Source organism: Tachysurus vachellii, chromosome 11 (genome assembly GCF_030014155.1).
Source record: "Tachysurus vachellii isolate PV-2020 chromosome 11, HZAU_Pvac_v1, whole genome shotgun sequence".
Lineage (NCBI taxonomy): Eukaryota > Metazoa > Chordata > Actinopteri > Siluriformes > Bagridae > Tachysurus > Tachysurus vachellii.
Genome location: NC_083470.1, coordinates 7,377,501 through 7,399,171, shown reverse-complemented (window position 1 = coordinate 7,399,171; position 21,671 = coordinate 7,377,501). Strand labels below are relative to the sequence as shown.

General features: G+C 38.9%; 3 protein-coding genes across 12 annotated transcripts in view; 2 read left to right on the top strand and 1 right to left on the bottom strand.

The window, feature by feature from the left end:
* The window catches only part of celsr3 (cadherin, EGF LAG seven-pass G-type receptor 3), a 57,542-nt gene extending 54,514 nt beyond the window's left edge, over window positions 1-3,028 (top strand). For all 3 annotated transcript variants that reach the window (XM_060882180.1, XM_060882179.1, XM_060882178.1), the window contains 2 exons: window positions 149-1,004; window positions 1,121-3,028. In XM_060882180.1, the coding sequence (XP_060738163.1) occupies window positions 149-1,004; window positions 1,121-1,148 (884 nt within the window). In that variant the 3' untranslated portion in view covers window positions 1,149-3,028. The remainder of the gene's footprint in view (window positions 1-148; window positions 1,005-1,120) is intronic.
* On the bottom strand, window positions 2,883-8,031 carry LOC132854056 (fibrinogen silencer-binding protein). 5 transcript variants are annotated; one of them, XM_060882188.1, is made up of 6 exons: window positions 7,874-8,031; window positions 6,457-6,562; window positions 5,782-6,386; window positions 5,082-5,187; window positions 4,616-4,665; window positions 2,883-4,283 (listed from the first exon to the last, which is right to left on the bottom strand). In XM_060882188.1, exons 3-6 carry the CDS (start codon window positions 6,094-6,096, stop codon window positions 3,729-3,731), a joined length of 1,026 nt encoding a protein of 341 aa, XP_060738171.1. In that variant the 5' UTR covers window positions 6,097-6,386; window positions 6,457-6,562; window positions 7,874-8,031; the 3' UTR covers window positions 2,883-3,728. The 5 variants fall into 5 exon arrangements, with proteins under 5 accessions (XP_060738171.1, XP_060738168.1, XP_060738170.1 ...); XM_060882185.1 differs by having other exon boundaries at window positions 5,782-6,132; XM_060882187.1 differs by having other exon boundaries at window positions 5,782-6,090.
* Window positions 8,032-8,072: 41 nt separating this feature from the next.
* wdr6 (WD repeat domain 6) lies at window positions 8,073-15,135 on the top strand. 4 transcript variants are annotated; one of them, XM_060882184.1, is made up of 7 exons: window positions 8,073-8,435; window positions 9,368-9,469; window positions 9,698-12,446; window positions 13,173-13,250; window positions 13,431-13,547; window positions 13,639-13,733; window positions 14,501-15,135. In XM_060882184.1, the coding sequence occupies exons 2-7, from the start codon at window positions 9,373-9,375 to the stop codon at window positions 15,016-15,018; spliced, it is 3,654 nt and encodes a 1,217-aa protein (XP_060738167.1). In that variant the 5' UTR covers window positions 8,073-8,435; window positions 9,368-9,372; the 3' UTR covers window positions 15,019-15,135. The 4 variants fall into 4 exon arrangements, with proteins under 4 accessions (XP_060738167.1, XP_060738165.1, XP_060738166.1 ...); XM_060882182.1 differs by having other exon boundaries at window positions 9,365-9,469; XM_060882183.1 differs by having other exon boundaries at window positions 8,073-8,456.
* Window positions 15,136-21,671: the final 6,536 nt, after the last annotated feature.

Genomic DNA, 21,671 nt, shown 5'->3' with positions numbered 1-21,671 from the left:
CCAGCCTCAGAAAGGTTTGTTTTCAGCTCTGGTGTGTTGAGATTAAAATTTTTTTTAACCTTCTAAGTAGGTAGCATATAAACGCATAATCAAAAGGATAATCAGATATACCTCACTGACATTCTTTATCTGTCTCCTGCTTCTCCAGGTATCTTAAAAAACCGTCTTGGATGTCCTCCAGCCCTGCAGGGTTTGTCTTCAGTGGGTCGTGTGCCCAGCGAGCTTTCTTGGTACCGCACGTCCACACTAGGCCACCGGGGTGTACCGGCCGCTTCTTATGGCCGCATGTGTTCAGGCACGGGATCGCTGTCCCAGCCAGCCTCACGCTACTCCTCCCGTGAGCACTTGGACACGATTGCACGGCGCCAGCGGTCTCGTGACAACCTTGACCTCCTGCCACGCCGCCGTGAGCTTGGTTCCAGAGAACATCTGGGCCCCGTCCACAGCATCCATGCCTCAAGAGAGGATCTAGGGGTGGGATTAGCTGGCATAGGGGGCCTATCTGGAATGGAAGGAGGTTCTTTAGGAGGTATGCGTATGCCACTGAGCACACTAATGAGGCAGCAGGCATCCAGAGAGCACCTCAGCTGTTCCCGGGAGCAGCTAGAGTCAAATGGGGGTGTAGGAGCGGTGCCACAGCCATGCCGTGAGTGGCTCCGAACTCTGCCTCCACGTCAGCTCTCACACTCAGAGTCTCACGCTGCAGCCTCTCCCCCTCCACCAATCACAGAGGACCCTCAAGAAGCCCTGCACTCACGACATGGCAGATTAGACTCCGCCCCTCTATGTAGGTATCCCACACCTACAACGGCCCCCGGAGCTCCGCCTAGTCGTCAACCTTCTAACGAGCAGCTGGACATTCTTTCCTCTATCCTAGCCTCGTTCAGTTCCACAGTACTGACTCCACCTCCTAACCCTGCCTCTGCGGCTACTGGTCCTTCCCCATCCCCACCGCCTCATTCTGCAACCTCACAAAGTATCTCCGAAGTCTCACCAGACTCAGAGTAAGCCCCCTTTTCTGCTTTTGTTGTATTTTAGTAGCTTTGCATGTTCATTGGTATTATTTTGTTCTTTTGTTTGTCTTTGTGTTTAACTCTGTACTCACTTCTTTACCGTTTAGAGCTCACAGAAGTGATGGACAGTCCTGATGACATCTTATTAGTCCCATAATGCATTTCTATGGGGCATAGAAGGACAGCAGAAAAAAAGTTTAGAAAGAATAGTAAGGGGCATTCTGGGATACTGGAGGACCTGACAGTGTAACTGATTAAGAGACAAAAAGGTTGAATCTTCAACCTGATGGTTTACAGTCATATTTTATAACAGCCTCCCAAGGCCAAGGGGAGTTACAGGGTGACAAGGAAGAAGAAATGGAGGTGATTCCCACCATCAGTGAAGGACAAATACTCAGCGGGCCGGTCAGAGAAGGAACAAAAACATGTATATAACCTTTTTATACAGTTTTGTATTTTTTTTTTCATTCAAATTGAAAGACCTGATGTTTTTACAGATTATGTCTGGCATTTGGGGGTCACTGAGTGAGTGAATATTGGTTTCAGTGAAGAGGGATCTTGAAACATTCTTGAACCATTCCCACACCCATCACAAACCATTCCCAAACCTTTTTCCAGAACCATTCTCATATGTTCCTGTTACCAAAATATATTGGGATCAGAGGCTTGGATTGGTTCAATAATGAGGAAACCAACAATCCTGATGTGTGATTTAGTGCAAAACGCCAACACTAGAGATTATAAAAGTATTTGAAACCAAGAGATGTGATTTGACCGATATGATTGTGAATTAAGATGTTTTAAGGCAGCTGGTTTTTATCAGAAGACAAAGGTAAAGATTTTGACTTGGTCTTAGGAGCAAGTTATAAAACTATGGCTGTCAGTTTGGGCATGCTGTGCAACCTGCTTGAATTTCAATTCAGAACAGTAATTAAAAACACCTGATTTCAGTACATCAATTCAGACAAATAAGTATTCGTTAGAATTTATTCAATGCTTTTACTTCACAGATAACATTTGCTGAGATTTTTAAGCAGGCATGCAACATTGTACTCAGCTTGCTATGATAAGTCTCCAATCGAGTGGCATTCTGGAAATTATTGATATTCCTATGTGCTTGTACAGATGCTGTCAGAATGTGTTCTTTTCAGTTTTCCTGAATCTGGTAAATCAGGTCTTAATCAGACATAGCTGCCTCCAATAGATGGATCATAAGTAGTCCTTATTACACAGGCATTTGTCAGTCTAGTGGTAAACAGTCCAGGGGCCTCATTGAACACAACAAAACATAACTAAATATGCTCTGCGGTGAGAGAAGCGTGGCTCTTATTTGAGTTGTAGTATACATCATTAAGAAGAAAAAGTCTCCTGAATTATCCTCTAGCATACTGTCGAAAAGTTCTGCCAAATAAGAAAACCAAGACCATTCCTTTTATACCTCATACCTAGAAAAGTGCTCCAATCAATTTTTTTACTTAAGGCATTTTTATATTTTATTTATTATAATGTACCTTTTTATCTTGTACAGACATTTGTTTTTTATTTGTTTATTTATTTATTTATTTATTTATTAACTATGGTTAATTTTAGTCATATCACCACTTCCAGGTTTTTATGATTCTGTGTGTGTGTATGTATGCACGTGAGAGACAGAGAGAGAGAGAGAGAGAGAGAGAGAGAGAGAGAGAGAGAGAGAGATTTTTTTGGAAAGCTGATCAAGTGAGAGTGGATTTTTCTTGTTAAAATGTACAATGTGTGACATTTTGGTACTTGTATTGTTTGATACGAGCCCCTACCAATGCATCATTGCATTCTGGGTAAGAGAAATTTCGAAAAGAAAAAAGAAAAAAAAAAACAGGAGCGAATTGGTGGGGTTGTATCACCTGATAATGTGTTTATTATGGGATGTCTGCTATCCCGTTTACATGGTGGGTAAAACAGCTGCCGAGGCTTGTTGGTTACCACAGAAACCGTACAAGAGATATGTTGGACATTAAAAAAAATTATTGCTAGAAGTGTTTGAGTCTTGTATTATTGTCTTTACCTGAAACTATTTTAAAATGGTGTTGGTTGATGAAGTTTGTTGACAACGTCCTGCTGCCAGGAGTCCACTGTCCAGACAAACAGACCCTGAGAATGAATAATTAAACTGATTTACACCCAGAATTATGACATTAAAACACTAAAACACATTTCTCTCAACTTCCTGCCGTCCCAGTGAACACTGTGAAAGCAAAATTGTCAGTTACATCTAACAGTTTGCAGTTTGTGCAACAACTTTTTTTTTTTTTAGAATAATACCACAATATATAATCGACCACAATTTCAGCCTATCGTCAGTCATCAGCCCTTAAAGGTCTCATATCACTAACCACAACATGTTAAAACACTGAAACAAAAAAAAAACCTGAGAAATCTCATAACCTTTGAGTTCCACCATAATTTGTTGCACCCAGAGCTACTTTAAATGGAAGAGCTACTGATAAAAATGAAGAGGTTTTAGATCTGGAACAGGTCAAGTAGCACTGATTCACAAAACTGACACAAATACTAACATAAATGACACTGTGACACACACGGACCTATATTACATAATTACTAAAAATAAAATCTGTTTTTGTATCAAGATGTAAAAAAAAAAAAAAAAAATCAGTACATCAATAAAAAACACAAACAGACATAAATGTAAATATCTATAAAGACACTTTAGGAAAATCAGTGCTCTGTTTGGGGGTGTTCACCCCCGTCATCGCTGTCGCTGCTGGAAAGCTGAACCTCAACCCCCAGTTTGTGCAGTTTGGCCTGGTAGTAGTGCTTCTTGGCCCGTGCTGCCTTCTCCTTCTGCCGGGCGGCTCTCCTCTTCTCCTCCCACACGCACTGCTGCAGCAGAAGCAGGCTCATGGTCTGCTGGTGCTCTCGTTCGAGTGCCTCCTGTCTGCGAGCCTCCCACCCAGAGTCCAGACCATGCGAGTCCCTAAACAAAAACGAGTTTTCCAATGGTGCAGACGGGGTGACCTGAGGTACTGATAATACTCTGCGTGGGGGGTCGGTACTCGCAGATCTCGATCCTGAACCTGAGGCAGCTCTGGATTGGCTGGGGTAGAAGACAGAAGAGCGTTGCTGGGTGCCTCTTGATGTGCTGGAATGAGAGAAAAAGATTTGGGAGGGGGGGGAGGATGCAGAGCCAGGAGGTGTCCCAGAGTTCTGTGGAGGTTCAGCAGGGGAGACTAAGCCGAGGTCAATGGCTACAAGCTCTTTGCTGTCAGCTTCCTGTATGATAAAAATAAATGAATAAATAAAATAAGAATGGAAACTTCTGAGGAAATTAAAAATTGAACATAACTGTAATATTTAATGACACCCCAGTTACTGCTATTACTAATACACTGTAAGTCATTTTCACTGAACAGAATAAAACAACAAAATTCCAGTCTGTGGTAATCACATAAAATAAACACAGTCTAAACACAATATATAGATTCAGTAATCTAAAGAGATTACCAAAAGAAACAGTAATCTCTTTAGCAGATCACTAGCTGAGATTTTTTTTCCAACAGAGAATGTTTCATAGAAATGAATAAGGCAAGTTTACAACACATTACATTGTTTTGGTCAGGATCCTCCTGCTCATTCCCATTGGAACCCCCAGTCACTGAGAGGTGAGGAGAGAGCAAGAGAGCACAAAAATACATTTCAATTTCCTCTCTTCAACATCAAGACCATACTGCAGGCGAGAGTGTGTGTGATGATTGTAGCAGTAAGGTGAGGTGAGGTGAGGTGTATGTGTGATGTTATGACAATGTTATTAACGTATTGCAATAATAATTGTGTGTTTGTGTTGTAAGAGCTGCTATTAGTCACTGTGATGTAAACCGAGGCTGACTGGAGCCTAACCTCTTTCATTTAACTTCTCCTGCCTTTGTTGACCTCAACACAGCGGTAAAAGCGCAACAAACGCGCGCATATGCACACGCTCACACACATACACACAAGCCTCTTTTGTACATATCGGTACATATCCATTTGATATGAAGACTACTAATACAGATTTTGTGCATGTGTGTTTACCTGGCCCAGGTGAGCTGTTTGTGACCAAGGCACAGCTGCCATCTCCATCTATGTCCTCAATGTTGGTGATCAGATTTGGCACCAGAGCCATCACCTCCCGCTGCACCTGCAGGGATAAAGGGAATATCAACACTAACTGTAAATCTCAGTACTACACCTCCCAAGATTCCACACTCACTACTCTGACAGCTACAGCTTCTGTAAAGCTACAGCTTCTGTAAAGTGTCAGTTCCTTAACTAAAAGTTGCACATAATCATCAAATAACAAAAAGAATTTCAGTCGAGTTTCTGACTTACAACTTAATCTATATGGTTAATACAGTATAATAACTTTTATACTTTTTTTTATCACAAATGTAAATAATGACTTATTTTTCTCTCCCTTATTTTAACAAAAATATATTTTGTCCAATGTTCTGAAAACAGAGTGGTCTGTTCTTAATTTGGGTGTAATATTAATACATTTTACGGGTGAGGGAATGTGACTGAGCGACAGCAGCAAAAAAAAGCAAATAAAATCCCATTAATGCTTACATTTTAATTATCCTAAGTTTTTATTGCTTTTAAAGAAGCTGTCAATTGTACTGTGGTAGTAAACATTAAGTTCACTATAATAGTTCTGTTAGGGGTGCTAATAATATTACTAATACTAAATAATACTAGCTGTCATTTGCTTGAGAAACCTCACGGGTTCAGTAACCTGAGTGAGGGCAGTGAGAGGCATGCCGGCGGCCTGCTGTTCCTGACGTCTCTGCAACGCTACGCGGCACTCCACCTTCAGCCTCTTCCACAGTGTCTTGAGAGAGCCGACGCTGCTGGGCGGCCGGTTGGGAAAGGCGTCGTTGAAGGCCTGCGCCAGCTCGGCCCACACAGCATTGCGGTACACAGTGGTGTTCGTGTCCTTGCGGAAGTCCTGCACAGCGTCCACCACACTGTGGATCTTCTGGAGCAGGTAGAGCTTTTGCTCCACGGTGAAGTTGGGCATTCTGTACGTCATGGTGGTGAGCATCTTCATTTGAGTGATTGAGCCGATATGCAGAGAAAGGTGTTGCTAAAATGTCAGGAATGAGGACAAGTAAGGCTGCTGGTCAGTCACGTCATTCATGGAGTGTTAAAGTACACAGTCTCAGTGTGTTATTTATTGTCTATGTCTAACAGTGTTTCAGTCATGTTTGTTACATAATGTCACAGTGTTTAAAGTCTTCATTACAGCATTGTGGTCAGTCGTTAAAATTTTTGCTTGAGGCTCTTTAAGCTGCAATAACCCAGTGATGAACTTGCAGTAGGTGCTGGCATTTGTGAACTCTAAAATAAAGAAAAGTTAAAGAAATATTGCTGAGCACATGGTTTGTATGGTGCGTATGAAATGTCCTACCTCATGTGTAGGATACATTTTCAACAATGTAGACAGTTTTGCCTTCTTCTGCCTGTTCTTGAAAGAGCACAAAGTGTGCTAGAAGTGAAAAATCCATACGTCCATGCTAAATAAAATTTCAACACAATACAACACGTTTTAGTATAGCAGTAAACACTTTTAATAACCTACATTACACATTGTCTTTATGAACCAGGAACAGTGTGGGGCAACAAGGACACATTATACAAAGGTTAGAAATTAGGAATGAGTATTAGTCAGGTGTGAACTTCTGTATAAAATATGTGTAAAAGTGGTGTCATGTTTTAAACCTGAATAATATTATGTGAATTAAAAATAAAGTAATTCTACATATTTAGAACCAGCTAACAATTATTTGGTTCAGTAATTTTTTTTGTCTTTTACTTTGTTATATTTATATTAAAATAGTGTGTAATATGTCACAAATAAGTCTGCAAGGAAACAAATAAACAAACAAGCGAATAAATAAGTTTTACTTTTTCGTTTTTTTGTAAGAAACATTCAAATAAATAAAATTCAAAATAAACGATAACAAAAATAAACAAAATAAATGAAAGAAATATAAATAATTTCATTGTTCTTTTTATCCTGTTTTGTGATCTGATTTATTTGTTTTGAACATTGTGCAATATTAAAAACCTCAATGAAAAAAACCTTTATTATTAATATTTATTTATTTATTTTTAACTCTGTTTTATTACATGGTCTTTTTTATACCTGATGTCATGATACACTGATATTTATAATTAATTTATTTTTTATTTTTAATGACCTGAATATGCCTCGAAATGCCATGAATAATAATTTAATAATTTATTGACAGAATGATGAAAGGATTAAACGTTTAGGCCTCTGGCTTAGTCACAATATAATACACATACTATATAATACACATATCGCACACAATAATAATAATAATAATAATAATAATAATAATAATAATAATAATAATAATAAGTTAAATAAAACATTAAAATAAACATTAAAGCGTTATAATTTTATAATCTGTGTATTAATTTCTGTATGATTTTTATTCGGTATAATGTGTAAAAATCCTTCAGTCTGGGACTAGACTTAATCTTTTCTGTATCCGGAGCAGCTCGTTTTTATAATCTGTATTATTTTGATTTGTAAATAATTTTAGGTTATTATTTCTTTTTCGGTGAAATCTTGAGTTTTTATCCTTTGCGTCGCCTACAGCGTTTCCTCGGACTGCTAGCTCGTTAGCCTCTTAGCTATTAGCCTCCTAGCTAAACCTTTGCAGAGTATTAAATCAGCAGGGGAAACGGTTCGAGACTAGGATTAAGGCTAACTACATTTTTTTAAACGGATACAGGTAAACCTACACGTCTCGTCGCTGTTGTATGTGCTACATTAGACAAGATTATTGTCTTACCTGTACGGCTGGATTATTTTATTTCCATAACAAATTAATACTTTATCCGCCGCCCTTTATGTTTGAGCAGTCCGTATGAAAATTAAACAACACAGCCTCACGCTTTACGCTCATTACGTAAACAACCTGCGTAAGATGCGCAAGCGGTCGGGTAAATCCTCCGATCTACAACTCATACGAGTTAGGAATTTCCCCGGAAGTACGCATTTGAAGATCGCGTATTTTAGGAAGCGTTGTTATTCAGACACAGACGCACAAAACAGATAAAAGTGTTTCTGTATGATCATTTATACACGCATTATCTACGCAAAGTACGTAGCGTTTGCGTGCACGCGCATTGTTTTCGTAACTCGATTCGGCTTGATTTACTGTGAATTAAAGAGGCGTGTTAGATGCACTGTTAGTATTCTAGGCTGGGGTTGGTTGTTGGTTAGTGCTGAAATTGTCAAAGCGGAAGCAAACCGTACAGAAACACGCTGGAAATCATCATTTAGTCATGTGCCTTAATTTCAAATGGTACCAAAACTTATAAGCATCGAAGACTCATGAAGAAAAGTCTCATGTAAGAACATTTCAACTTTCTGTAAGTAGATCAGCTGTGCTGTTTGTGTCCTTAATACCTTCAGATGCAGACAAAAGCTACTGAACAACATCAGGAATGTTTTACACAGCATGTTATGATAGCACAAGAAGAACGATGAATACTTTGGTTTTATATAACATTGCGCTGTTGAATTCTCAAATCTGATTGGTCTTTTTATTATAAGGAAATAAGTAATTGATGATTATTTCCCTATAACAACAGTTTAGATCACGTGTTTATACACGCTTGTTATCAACATTAGCTATTCTTAGTCTACAGTCACAACTCACATTCACATTATTTTTTTTTAATAGATGCTGGACATAAACTAAGCCTAATAATAAGCAGATTTGAAAGTGACTGATCTAAAAGTAAACATATTTAATTCAAGGAGGCGTTTATTTAACATGTGGTAGTTCAGTGGTTAAGGTGTTGGACTATTGAGCGGAAGGTCATGGGTTTGAATCCCATGTCCACCAATCTGCCACTGTTGGGCCCCTGAGAAAGGCCCTTAATGCTCAGTTATATAAATTGAAATAAAAAAAAAGGTATGTAAGTCACTCTGGATAAGGGTGTCTGCTAAATGCAGTAAATGTAAATTTCTGGACGGATTTTCCAGAATCAACCCTAACAGGTTTTCTGCTAAGGGACACAATCTTCAGTACACAGGATTATGATATGCTGCTGTCTTATTAACTTCAGGGAAGAGAAAAATCATGAAGGTGATGAGAGGGAAGGACTGTTTAAAGTAAATACAGTGTGAATGATAGCAGGAACTACCATGTGGAAAAGACGTGCCACAATATGAAATGCATCTACAAATGGTTAATTAATATATAAATAATGTATTCATATAACAGCATGTCCTGTCATGAATTATTCCTTACATATGTTTTTGTTTATTACAGTAGATGAGATGGCAGCATTGGATAGTTTGGCTGTTCTACAGAGCTCTGTGCTTGTGGCCCCTGTCACTGCTCTGGAGTTTCTTGGAGATGACTACTTGTTGACCGGTGAGTTACATGCTGGGGCAGAGACATACAGGGTTTGATGCATACTTTAATATACATACATACATACATACATACATACATACATACATACATACATACATAATATGGGACACCATATTAAGTGTTGAAAATCATCTACCTGAACAAACTATCCATAAATATCTGATACACGATATAGTAGTTCTGGAATCCCTTTTCCTTAATACAGTTTATCTGCCTTATTTTCAGGTGAGGGCCCCATCCTGTCCATCTATTCTCTCCAAGCTTCACCCGCACAATGTGCGTCACTTAGTCTTCTCCATAACTGCCGTATACATGGAATAAGGCCCAAGCTGCTAAATAATGAAGGTCACATCACTGTTCCTGAACTGGTGGAACTAGTCATTTTTGGCGGGAAAACAGTACGTCTTATTAACGTCAGGCCTAATGACCTTAGTTTGGAGGTAGCTGGCCCTCTTTTGGAGCTCCAGGATTGGGTGCTAGATGTTTCTTGGTTAAGCGGAGAGACCAGATCATTACTAGGCATATGTCTGGCTCACAACGCTGTGCTTCTTTTAGAGCCACAATCTGGAAACATAATTTCTCTTTGCTCTTGTGTAGAGGTGTGCCTTCTTTACTCTGCACTTTTGATTGGTCCAAGCTGGGAAACATCAGTGCTGGTGGGGGGGACTGTCTTCAACCAGCTGGTCCTGTGGAGACCTGGAGGGACCAAAGGAGTCAGCCAGTCCCAAGTAGAAAGACGGATGCTTGGGCACAGTGGTGTGATTTTCAACCTGTGCTACCTCCAGAGTTCCAGATGGTTGGCTTCTGCCTCAGACGATCGTAGTGTTCGTGTCTGGGATGTTGGTGTGCTGGGCGCAGATGGAGGGTGTGGAATAGAATCACCTACATGTCTGCGAGTTCTCTATGGCCACCAGGCTCGTGTTTTCTGTGTCAGACTCTCACCTGGCTATGTGTTCAGTGCTGGAGAAGATGGTGCTTGCTTACTATGGGATTGGGAAGGGAATGGGAGGGTGGGTCGAACTTTAAGGGGTCATAGAGCTGGTGGCATCAGAGCACTAGCTGTGAGTAAAGGGGGTGGATGGGTGGCTACAGGAGGGGCTGATGGGGGAATACAGGCATGGAGAGTTTTGGAGGGAAACAGACAGATGAAGCAGAGCAAAGAGGGAGATGGCCAGACTGATTTAGGTTTCTGTGGGCAAGGTTGCCCTAAGGTTGTGCATTCAGTAGGAGGTTGCGATGCTGTGATAGTTTGCACTGATCATGGTGAAGTGTTTTTACATCAGGATGAATCGTGGCAGGCAGTTTGGAATGGTGGTCCAGAATTTAAGTCTTATTGTGTAATGGAAGTAGCACATGTCCACTTCCAGGATACTTTTTTGTTTTTATGTGCAGTAGGTAATCTTACTGGAGGGATTCAGGTGTTTGTTCTAGACTATCCAAATTCAGGTGTATTGTTGCAAGCAGGCAAGGGGAAGGTTCACACTTTGCAATGGGTGGAAGGGGATCATTTGTGCCTTCTGGCTTCTGCTGCTGAAGGACTGGTGTATAGATGGACAGTAGAGGTGGAGAGGATAGATTCTGGTCTGGGTTTAAGATTAAAGGAGTTAAAATCTTTCCTTTTGCCACCCTGTGCCAAGAGATGGCTCACTGCTGCAGTCAGGCTGCCACATGGAAACGGGTCATTGTGGGTATGTGGAGATCGCCGTGGTTCACTGCTGCTCTACAGAGAAGGGGAATTAGGTGAAGTGAGTGAAGTGGGTAGAGAGAACAGAGAAGGAGGGAGTGAGGAAGAGCAAGGAGTTTGGAGGAATGAGAACAGTTGGCCCGAGTGTGCTGTGAAGGACTTTGCTGCACCCATTTCCCCTGTCAACACACTGTTTGGTGTCCATGGGAAGCAAGGCGTGACAAGTGTATGCGAGCATCATGGTTTGTTTTATAGTACCGGTCGGGACGGATGTGTGCGGGTTCTGACAGTATGCAAGAACACTCTAAAGGTGCGGCGTGTTCATCGTGCCAGCAAAGGAATGGAGTGGCTAGAAAAGGTCCTCTTCTTGGGTTCTGATATATCTGACCTGTATGAGGTCAACAAGAGAATCATACAGGAAGACAGTGAGGAGGCAGAGACAAGTATGACAGAAAAAGTGCTAAAGGATGAAGGAGTTGATAGTAAAGACAGAGAGGGTTTGAACAATGAAGCAGAATTGAAGAAGTCCATGGAAAACAAATTGGAAGACAACAAATTGGAAGACAGTGGGAGTGAAAGTGTTGCAGAGGCTCATTTTGTAATGGTTGGCTTCCACTCTGACCAGTTTGTTTTGTGGGATCCATTAAGACGAGAGAAACTTTTCTCAGCTCCATGTGGAGGAGGACACAGGTCCTGGGCTTACATTTCCCCTTCTCACACTCAAACACTGCCATCCTCAGAAAGTCTCAGAGAAGGTACACTTATTTTCATCAAGCAAGGAACTGTCATGATTTCTCGTTCCTTGACTTCCACAACAATGCAGGTAAGAGGACACACCCTGAAGGATGGACTTCATGGCCGAGGCCTGAGTTGCGTCTGCCACCTTGGTAGTATTTCCAGAGGCAGAGCATCAGCTGAAGAATGGGAGGTGCTAGTTACCGGTGGCGAGGACACCACAGTGACAGTGCTTGCCATTGAACCTGGACGTGGCACAGTGAAAGTGCTCACTGTTTTAGCTGACCACATTTCAAGTGTTCGGACACTGACTGCAGTCCAAAGACGAGTAGGAAACACTGACAGGAGGACAAATACATCATCTTCATTTTCAACACTACTTTTTTCTGCTGGTGGGAGGGCACAATTACAGTGCTACCGGCTCCTGATTAGTTGGGATGAGCAAAAGAACTGGCCTAACTGTCAGGTTACTCAGGTTGCTGGTCACAGATTGGATGAGCACTGGGAGAAAAGACGGAATCGCCACAAGACTGTAAAAATGGACCCTGAGACAAGGTGCATTTGTGTTTATTATCAAGATAGACTGGAACTTAGAAGATATATTATTTATGACATTGTCTGTAGTATAAAATGCCATGATGTCTGTTTCTGAGGTACTTTTTATTTTGTTTCAGGTTCAAATCAGAGATTAAATTTTAAGTAGACATAGTCATCAAAGTAAAACAAACCCTTTAGAGAAAATGTATGCAAAAAAACAGCAGTGCTTTACTTTCATACAAGAAAATTATAATGCTGAAAGTGTTTAAACAGAAATACAGAAATTTGTTCCACTTCTACCTACGCCACCATTTTCAAATGATGAGTTATAAAGTAATACTGTTGTATATATTATATATTAAATCTTAACCTCACAGACCACCAATTGTCTATTAGCAATTATTGATCAAGGAAATAATATGCATTATAATTTACTGTACCATAGTGGCCAACTTTAGTGCCCGGTGATTTGTATTTCTATAGAAAAACAAAGACTGTTAACCAATAAGATATTTTTCATTGTTTATAAAAGGAGATTCCTTTCTGGGTTTTTCTATTGAGAATTCTACCCTCGAATTGCATGTTAAAACGAACGAATTGGTTTGTTGTGTTGTCTGATAGTAACCATTAGGGGGCATGTTGGTATCAACAGAAGGTAACGGGGCCCACACTCACCGTTTGTCTCCTAAATCACAGTGCTTACATACAGTAATATTGTTAACAGGACTATTATATTGTTTTTAGGTACATGTCAATGGCTGTGGTGCATGAAAACATGGAGGAGATTCTCCTGGCACTCGCCTGCAGCGATGGAGCAGTAAGGTTTGTGTCTGTGTCTGTGTCTGTGAGCGTGTGTGTGTGTAAAATCACTAACTTTTATGAGATTATGGTGCCAATGTATTACAACGCACTGACAGATTTCATTGTTGCAATTAAGAGATGAGGCTGTCACTAAAAATAAAAGACATCATCATGCACAGTTTCTGACTGTCTTTTTCTCAGGATTTTCACTGTGGGAGAAGACAGCAGGAAGGTTGAGTTGCTCTGGGAGAATTTTTACCATCAGCGGTGTGTGCTTACTGTTGCTTCTTACAGCTTTGAAGACCTGCAGGGCAAGCAGTGAGTAAACAACAATAAAGTGCATTACGAATTCTCTCTTTTTTGTTTCTTTATGACTTTCTCTTTTCTCTCTCACTCCCACCCACCCCAGGCATGTGTTGTTGTTTAGCGGGGCTACAGATGGTGCTCTAGCTCTGTGGGATCTGACTACAGTGTTGGACAGTAAATCCAAGGACAGCTGGCACGGTGAGTCAGCAGGCTTTGAGAACTGGATCCTCACGTATAAGCTATACACACAGTAGGACGGTTGGTCCAGGGTCAGATATTTACATGCTTATTTGCATAAATTTGCATTTGCATGAAAGTCAAAAACTGATCTTAGGTCAGGACATATAAAGGTTTTTGCACTTTTTAATGTGTTATTTGTGTGTATATTTATTTATTTAAATGCAAGCCTTTTTATACAATTGAGCAATTGAGGGTTAAGGGCCCTCTGTACCTCTGTAAGGTTCTCGAAGTGTTGAAAGCAACAAAAATGGGCAGGTGAATGGATCTGTAAAGGGCCAAATTGTAAAGGCTAGATGACTGGGTCAGAGCATCCAAAAAACATCAGGTCTTGTGAAATGTTCGCTGTATTCGAAAGGTAATACCTACACAAAGTGGTCCATGAAAGGATAACCACTGAACCGACAACAGAGTCATAGGCACCCATGGTTCACTAACGTCTGTGGGGAGTGAAGGCTAGACTTAAATGCTGGCTTCTGCGTAAGTGACAGAACACACTGGTGTGCTTCCTTATCCACAGACCGCTACAGGTGAGTCTTCAAGACAGAGGACTGTGCAGATTTTTTATTTTTTGGACTAAACCTGTAGTCTGTTTTAAGTCATTTCTACTGGCCATGTGACTGTTTGTTTTTTAGCCAGTTATTTGTCAGTGAACATGAATAATTAATATTCTCCTTGACATACTTCTTGCATGTTTATATATATATTTGTTTTATATGTATCTTTAGGTCCATCAGCTCCTTGCTTCTCTCTCCCAGTTCATCAAAGTGGAGTAAACACCCTTGTAATATCTAATAAAGAGAGACAAACGGACAAAGACATCATTACGGTGGCTAGTGGTGGAGACGATGGTCAGCTGTCAGTAATGAGGATTCGAGTGCAACTTCATCAAAAGGTTGTGCTTCCAGAGCTGCTCTCTCATTGGACAGTAGCGCTAGCACACTCTGCCCCTCTAACAGCTCTAAGTGCTTATAACTGTGCGACATTGGTGTCCACGTCTCCAGACCAGCGTGTGTGTGTGTGGCGTGTGTGTTGCGATGGAATTCGGCACTTAGTGACAACGTTCTCACACACAGCAGATGCTGCAGGTCTGTGTGCCTGGCACAAGGAAGGGTCAAAGTTACAGAGCGGAGACTATGTGGTGCTTTGTGGGCAGGGCTTGCAACTCTTGAAGTTAACAGAAGGGAAAGACTCAGAGAGAATAATAAAGGAAGAGGAACGACAGAAAGTAATATTTGCAGACTAAGCAGCAGTAGAAGCTGTTCAAATATTATATACTTGATTCAGAGGAATGACCAAAGCTCAGTGCACACTGACTTTTGCTGTACATTTTAACATTAAAAATAAAAAAGTTTTTAATTTATGATAACCTGTTTTGTAAATGTTATTTGGTCTGGGATTTTAGTTTTTCATTTTTTGGGGGGGAGCTTCTTTCTTCACAGAGAAATCTGAAGTAAAATGTTGGACTGTGTCCATTTGAAGAAGGACAACATTTTGTACAAAACTCTCAAATAATTATTTTCTTTTGCATACAGTAACGTTGAATCAATTGTGTTTATTACTAACAAGAAATACAAAACATAATAGATTAATTTGTATAATTATTAAGACTTGTTTTTGCTATTGGGTTAATAATTAGGTAATTAAAACACTACAAGGTGTGCTATTAAAGGGAAATAACCATAGGCCCAATACTGTCTTAATGTGTTAATGTCTTCTTGTAAGTTTTTATTAGAGAAACAATGATAGAATTTGTGCTTTACTATAAAACTTATAACTGGAACACTTGTCAGAGCTCATGTTATAGAAAACCTCAGAGGTGAGAATTCAACAGTGCAGTTTAACTAAGTACAAACCCCTGATGGAAAAAAAAATTAATGATGTTACACCTTATTATGAAAGCAGTTAAAGGTATAGCTTCATGACAGGTATAGCTTCATGGTATCAGATTACAGAAATGATTCCATTACTGATTCATATAATTGAATCATATTCACAATTTAATGAATTTTTTTTGCAGGTATAACATTCCTTTGCAAATGTAAATGCGCTCTGTGATTGCATACAGGCCTATGGGGCAGTTGTGTGTGTGTTTGTGTGCGTGCGTGCGTGCGTGCGTGTATATGAGTGAAACTGGGGTCAGTGTCAGGGGGCTTGGTTGCATTGGTGAGCATAAATATTTTATTCTCTTCTCAGATTTCTTTTGTTCATGAAGTTACCAGCTGTCATGCACTCTAAAGAACATGTGAAATAAAATAGGAGGCCAAACAATTCAGTGCTTGAGAGGAGTCAGGTACATAGACACTGCTGGTTTACTACATTAATAAGCAGGCAAAGGGAGAAAGTGTGCAACTCTGCATGTTAAGTAGGAGTGGACGACCACCAAAAACTCATTATTTATGACAAAAGCATGAGCTTGGGGAAACAAAGACAGAGCTAAGCGAACTTTACCAACCATCTGAAGAAAAGCAGACAAAAGGTAAAAGAAATTGATTTTTGATGTTGTGTTTTAAATCTGTGCTTTAGGCAAATGTACAATATTCTTTTACTTTTTTCCCATATTCTTACAGTACATTATTGTCTATTAATACTTCATAGTCTTCCTCATAGTCTTATTATCTTACTAAATGCAGTGTCCTGTGTGTCAGTATTGTGTTAGAGTGAGGAAGAATGTCACATGTCAACAAATCCTCAAAAGTCAAATCTGACGGAAAAGAAAGAAACGAAAGAACAGCACAGAGACAGACAAGAAAAGGAGCTAAAAATATCTGTACTACCAGTTCTACAACCAAGGTAATAATTCACACTGGAGCACACTTACTGAACACTAATATGTATACTGTATTAAGTTACAGTATACGGTAAATCGTAACTTGATGCCTGCACACACATACACACATTTGTTAATACATACACATTAACATCAGTAAGAACAGCATGATGTGCGATCTCACTCCACAGGCTAGAGAGAGACTTCCACTTATCGGCTCTTCAGACACCAGGGCAACAGGTATGATTAAGTTTATTCATTTGACATAATTTCTGAAAGGTCTGTGTTGCATAATATTACTAATAATGGCTGGAATAGCCACACGAGAACAGTTGCATGCTGTAAGGTAGCAGTCATGATGATTCTCAAGATAATGGCCGGATTCCTTTAATTGTTCATTTGATAGCCTCTTATCAGGCTTCTCAAGGGTGATCTAGTTCACTTTCATCAGTGTCCAACCTGTCCAACACATGGACCCTTAAGCTCAACAATTCATAACACAGGTGCATGCACATGCACATGCTCAAGGCAAATGATACTATGCCAAGATCCATGTTGGATAAGAACCCAGATCCCCTAGCAAAAAAAAAACAACAAAAAAAAAAACACTGACACACAGCAGTCGAGTAATGACTCAAGGAGGTACACTGTACACTGATAAGCATTTATAAGTCTGTTCTTGAAACTATTATGTAAGACTGCAATGTTACTGAAGGAACAAACCATGCCAGTACATTCTGTTATGGGAAAATATTATCAATGGGGGTAAATTTGATTGGATTCTTGAAGGTGAATTGTTTACTATCACAGCATTTACATTACATTTACATTTACAGCATTTGGCAGATGGCCTTATCCAGAGCGACGTACATAAGTGCTGACATCTCTAACATTGGATACATTAATGCTGGCTCACTAGGTTACATGCTTAAGATACCATGAGTTTAAAACATTTGTTCAAAGTTACAATGAAAAAGTGTCAAAGGTTGAGTTTTTTTTTTTTTTAATGCAAAAGATAGGGAAAGAAGTGCTAGTTGAAGTGTTTCCTGAATAAGTAGGTCTTCAACCGCCGCTTGAAAATAGCCAGTGACTCAGCTGTCTGGACCCCTAGGGGAAGTTCATTCCACCACCTTGGTGCCAGAACAGAGAAGAGTCTTGTAGTATACTTACCTCTTACCCTGAGAGATGGTGGAACCAGTCGAGCAGTGCTGGTAGATCCGAGGGTGCGGGGTGCAGTGCGAGGAGTGATGAGAGCTTTAAGGTAAGAGGGAGCTGGTCCATTTTTGGCTTTGTAGGCCAGCATCAGTGTTTTGAATCTGATGCGTACAGCAGCTCTGACAGTAGTTCCAGCTCAAGGGAAATCAGAGAGTTTATATTATAGTGTTTGTTCATTGTTTCTGTAGTAACAGCTCATTCATAGGGTATTATACAAGGCAAACGCTTTCTTTATCATAGCCTGAACAACTCTCCAGTGTCAGCGCTTTATATCAGCCAGAGGCAAAGCATTCAATGTGTTTGCATTTTGCAGACTATGGCATGTTTATCCAGTTGTAGAATTTATCCATTCTAATATAACTTTATACTATTTTTGTCTGTCCTTCTGAGAAATCAGTCATCACCACTCGAGCTGGGAAAAGAAAGCGTGCTCAGCCTCCCATTTCTACTGCCCTCCGGAACAGCTTCATGGCACCCTGGGAAGGTTCCTCCAACTCCTCGTGTACAAGCATTCCCTCTGCTCTTCCTCCGGCTTCTTCTCCTTCTTCTCGACCACCTCCGCCATTCACACCGTCAGAGACTAATAAAAATCCACCGCAGGCAATTCGAAACACCGACCATGATATTCAACAAAGTGCTTGTGTGAAGCGACGACTCCTGCCATTACGAGGATCCTCCAGACCCTCACGCTTACCTCCATTACGCCAAGTTACCAATCTCAGTTTTTCCCGAAGCTTCACTTTCTCATTTTTTGAGCTACCATGGCATCAGTCAATGCAAAATCGAGCAGATCGGTTCAAAGAGCTTGTTGTGCTGCTGAGAAAGATACATTACTGACTGAACTTTATCCCTTTATGCCTTTAATGTTACTAATATAAGAATGGTGAAATCTGCTACTGTTATTATTTATTAAAAAATGTCAAATTGAATCTAAAGGAACTTTAATTTGACTAAAAAAGGCCCTGTTGATAAATTTATAAATACATCTGTATATACTCATTACAAATAATGTTCATTATGAAATTCAGTGTAGCTTGTTTGGATTTTTCTGAAAAGAAAGTTCAGGAATGTTCAAGTTTCAAAAAAAAAACAAAAAAACATGACAGTACTACAAGTACTCATGCATGTTGGTCTAATGTTAAAAATGTTGCTTTAGTAATTTAAGTGATCATAAAAGAATTTATTTTAATACAATCAATCTGTGATTATTATTATTATTATTATTATTATTATTATTATTATTATTATTATTATTATTATTATTATTATACAGTTTATTATACAGTTGAGAACTAGTGCTTGAGAGCCATTACATTTAAAACATTAGGAGTGAAATCTTGAATCTTGAAGTTAATAAGTTATTAAGAATTAGTCTGATTCATTTTCTAATTGTTGTATTTTAGTAGATAAAGCCATCAATACTGAAGGTGTGTTTACTTCATATCAGTAGAATGAAGTGCTTTGACTGTAGCTATGATTATAAATGAGTTAGCTATTGACGCCGATGCATTTCGTCTTCAATCGTGCCTTGATAGACCACTCCAAATCACAAAGGTCAACCTGCTATTGATATTACCTGGATGACTAGGATATTTTTCTTATATTGCCTCTAGTAATAAGACTGTGTAATAATTAATAAGTGTATAATAATTAACCCATGTTAAGTCACGATTCCATCTTAGATATTCTCAAAATTGACCAGGCCCATTGAAATAGTTTATAAAGCATTTTTATTTATTTTTATTCATTATGACCTGTTGTTACATTACACCTTTTAAATAACTTCATTCTTAGCCATCGTCTTTAGATATTATATGTACACTCCTTTGTAGAATTGTATGATGCTCATGAGCAAAATAGGCAAATTCTTTTTGTTTTTATTTGCGAAACTGTAGACTGGAAACCAGTGAAAAATCTTGTGGATGATTATCAAAGACTGGGAGGCTAGACTGCTTTGTCAAAGATTAGACAAGATTCTTGTTTTTTAAGCATTACAAATTCAATCAAGTTAAAGGGTACTGAAAAGTGCGAAACAACGACGTAAGCAACAAAACTTTACTTGTTTTGCAATATGCATGGATTCAGTCACAGTGGATGCAAAATGAACAAGGACACAGAATAAATAAACCAAATTTAAATCTCAAAGAAGACCTTATAATTGCTGTTATAATAACCTCGACTCTTCAGGGAAAGCTAAATTTGGGGTCGTGGCTGGTGGGGATTTTTGCTCATTCAACCACAGGATCATTAATAAGTTCATGCACTGATGTGAGGTCTCGTGTGCAGTCAGTGTTCCAGTTCATCCCAAAGGTTTTCAGTCAACAGGGATGAGGTCAGGGCTTTGTGAACACTAACCCAAGAACACTCAAGTACTTCCACTCCAAACTCAGCAAACCATGTCATTGTGAACTTTATACAAAGGGGCCTTTACGTTGCAGTGATGGGAAATTGTAATATGTTCCAAAATGCATACACTGAACATATATACAGCCTTTAGATTAAAACTCAAAGCTATATCAGTACTTCACTGACACTGCATTATCCTTCATATTATGTTTTGATGTTTGAATATTAAAAGCCTGCTTTTAGGTCTTTTTAGGATTTTTAAATATCCAAAACAAACTATAGATTTAGCATGATATGTGAAGGGAAGCAATTTATTAAATAACCAAATGATTAGAGTCAATTGTTTTTCTTCCTTTTAACAGCTGAGCATTTTTTTCACAGCCTTTTGCTTTTATTGAGCTTCATAATATAGTTGTATATAACTAGATCTTTATGCAAATGATCCGTGTTTTATTTTACGCTACATTCAATATGCTAGAAATATACACATTATGATCTGTACATTGATCTGCTTTCAACGGTGTTTTATTTCTTTTGAGATATATCGCTTATGTTAGATGCTTTGTTGAAGTTTGTAATGCTTTCTGAACCGTTTTCAAACTAGAAATTGATCTTCCATAAAAGTGTCAGAGTACATCAATCCTGGCCTTAATTTTACTAGTTCAGCTCAGGAATAATTATATAATACAAAACAAAGAATGTTATTAGTAAATATGAAAAATTGATGCCATGTATTTGATCCATCTTCATGCATAATTAAAGTAAATAAAATGTATTTTCGTTTTATTATTATATGAATAAATAACCTCATGTCAGAAATTCACCATTACAGACTGTCCAAAACATTCAGTATGAATATGTTATACATTTCATTGTTTTACTTGTCTTTGCATGAGCGTGTAAAGCATACAAATGCAAATAAGCAGAGTTGCTGTCTCAGCACTGCAGGAAACACACACACACACACACACACACACACACACACACAGCATTTAGATTGAAACATAAATCCTGTACAAATCTGTATATCTTAGACCCTTTTACTCACATTCAAAAAACTAGAACTAATCTCAGCAACTTCTAAATGAATGTGTAAATAAATATGTCTTATTCATAGAAACATTATTTGAAAACTTAAGTGTTCAATGTGATTATTAGGGCGCTGTTTTTAATTTTATTATGATAAGATATAGGAGAATAATTGAGCAAAATATAATTTGTGTTGCAATGTTTATTGCTGGGGAGGAGGAAACCTCTTGAGTTCCAAATGGTAGCAAAGGTCAAAGTGCATTTAGAATCATTAATCAGGGCACTTAAAGAATTCTGTTAGCATGATATTTAAGCACGGCCTGTTTTTTTTTTAAATTTTTATTAGTCATTATTTCAGACACTCAATTCATTGTATTTCCAGTTAATCATGGTATGAAAAATGTGCAGCAACCTGGAAGAAACATTGAATTGAAAATCGTGAATAAACATTGAAAGCTTGAATGTTTATATTGCTGATCTAAAAAAACATATTGTTTTCTTCCTATTACACATTTAACATGTATATATATGTATGTATG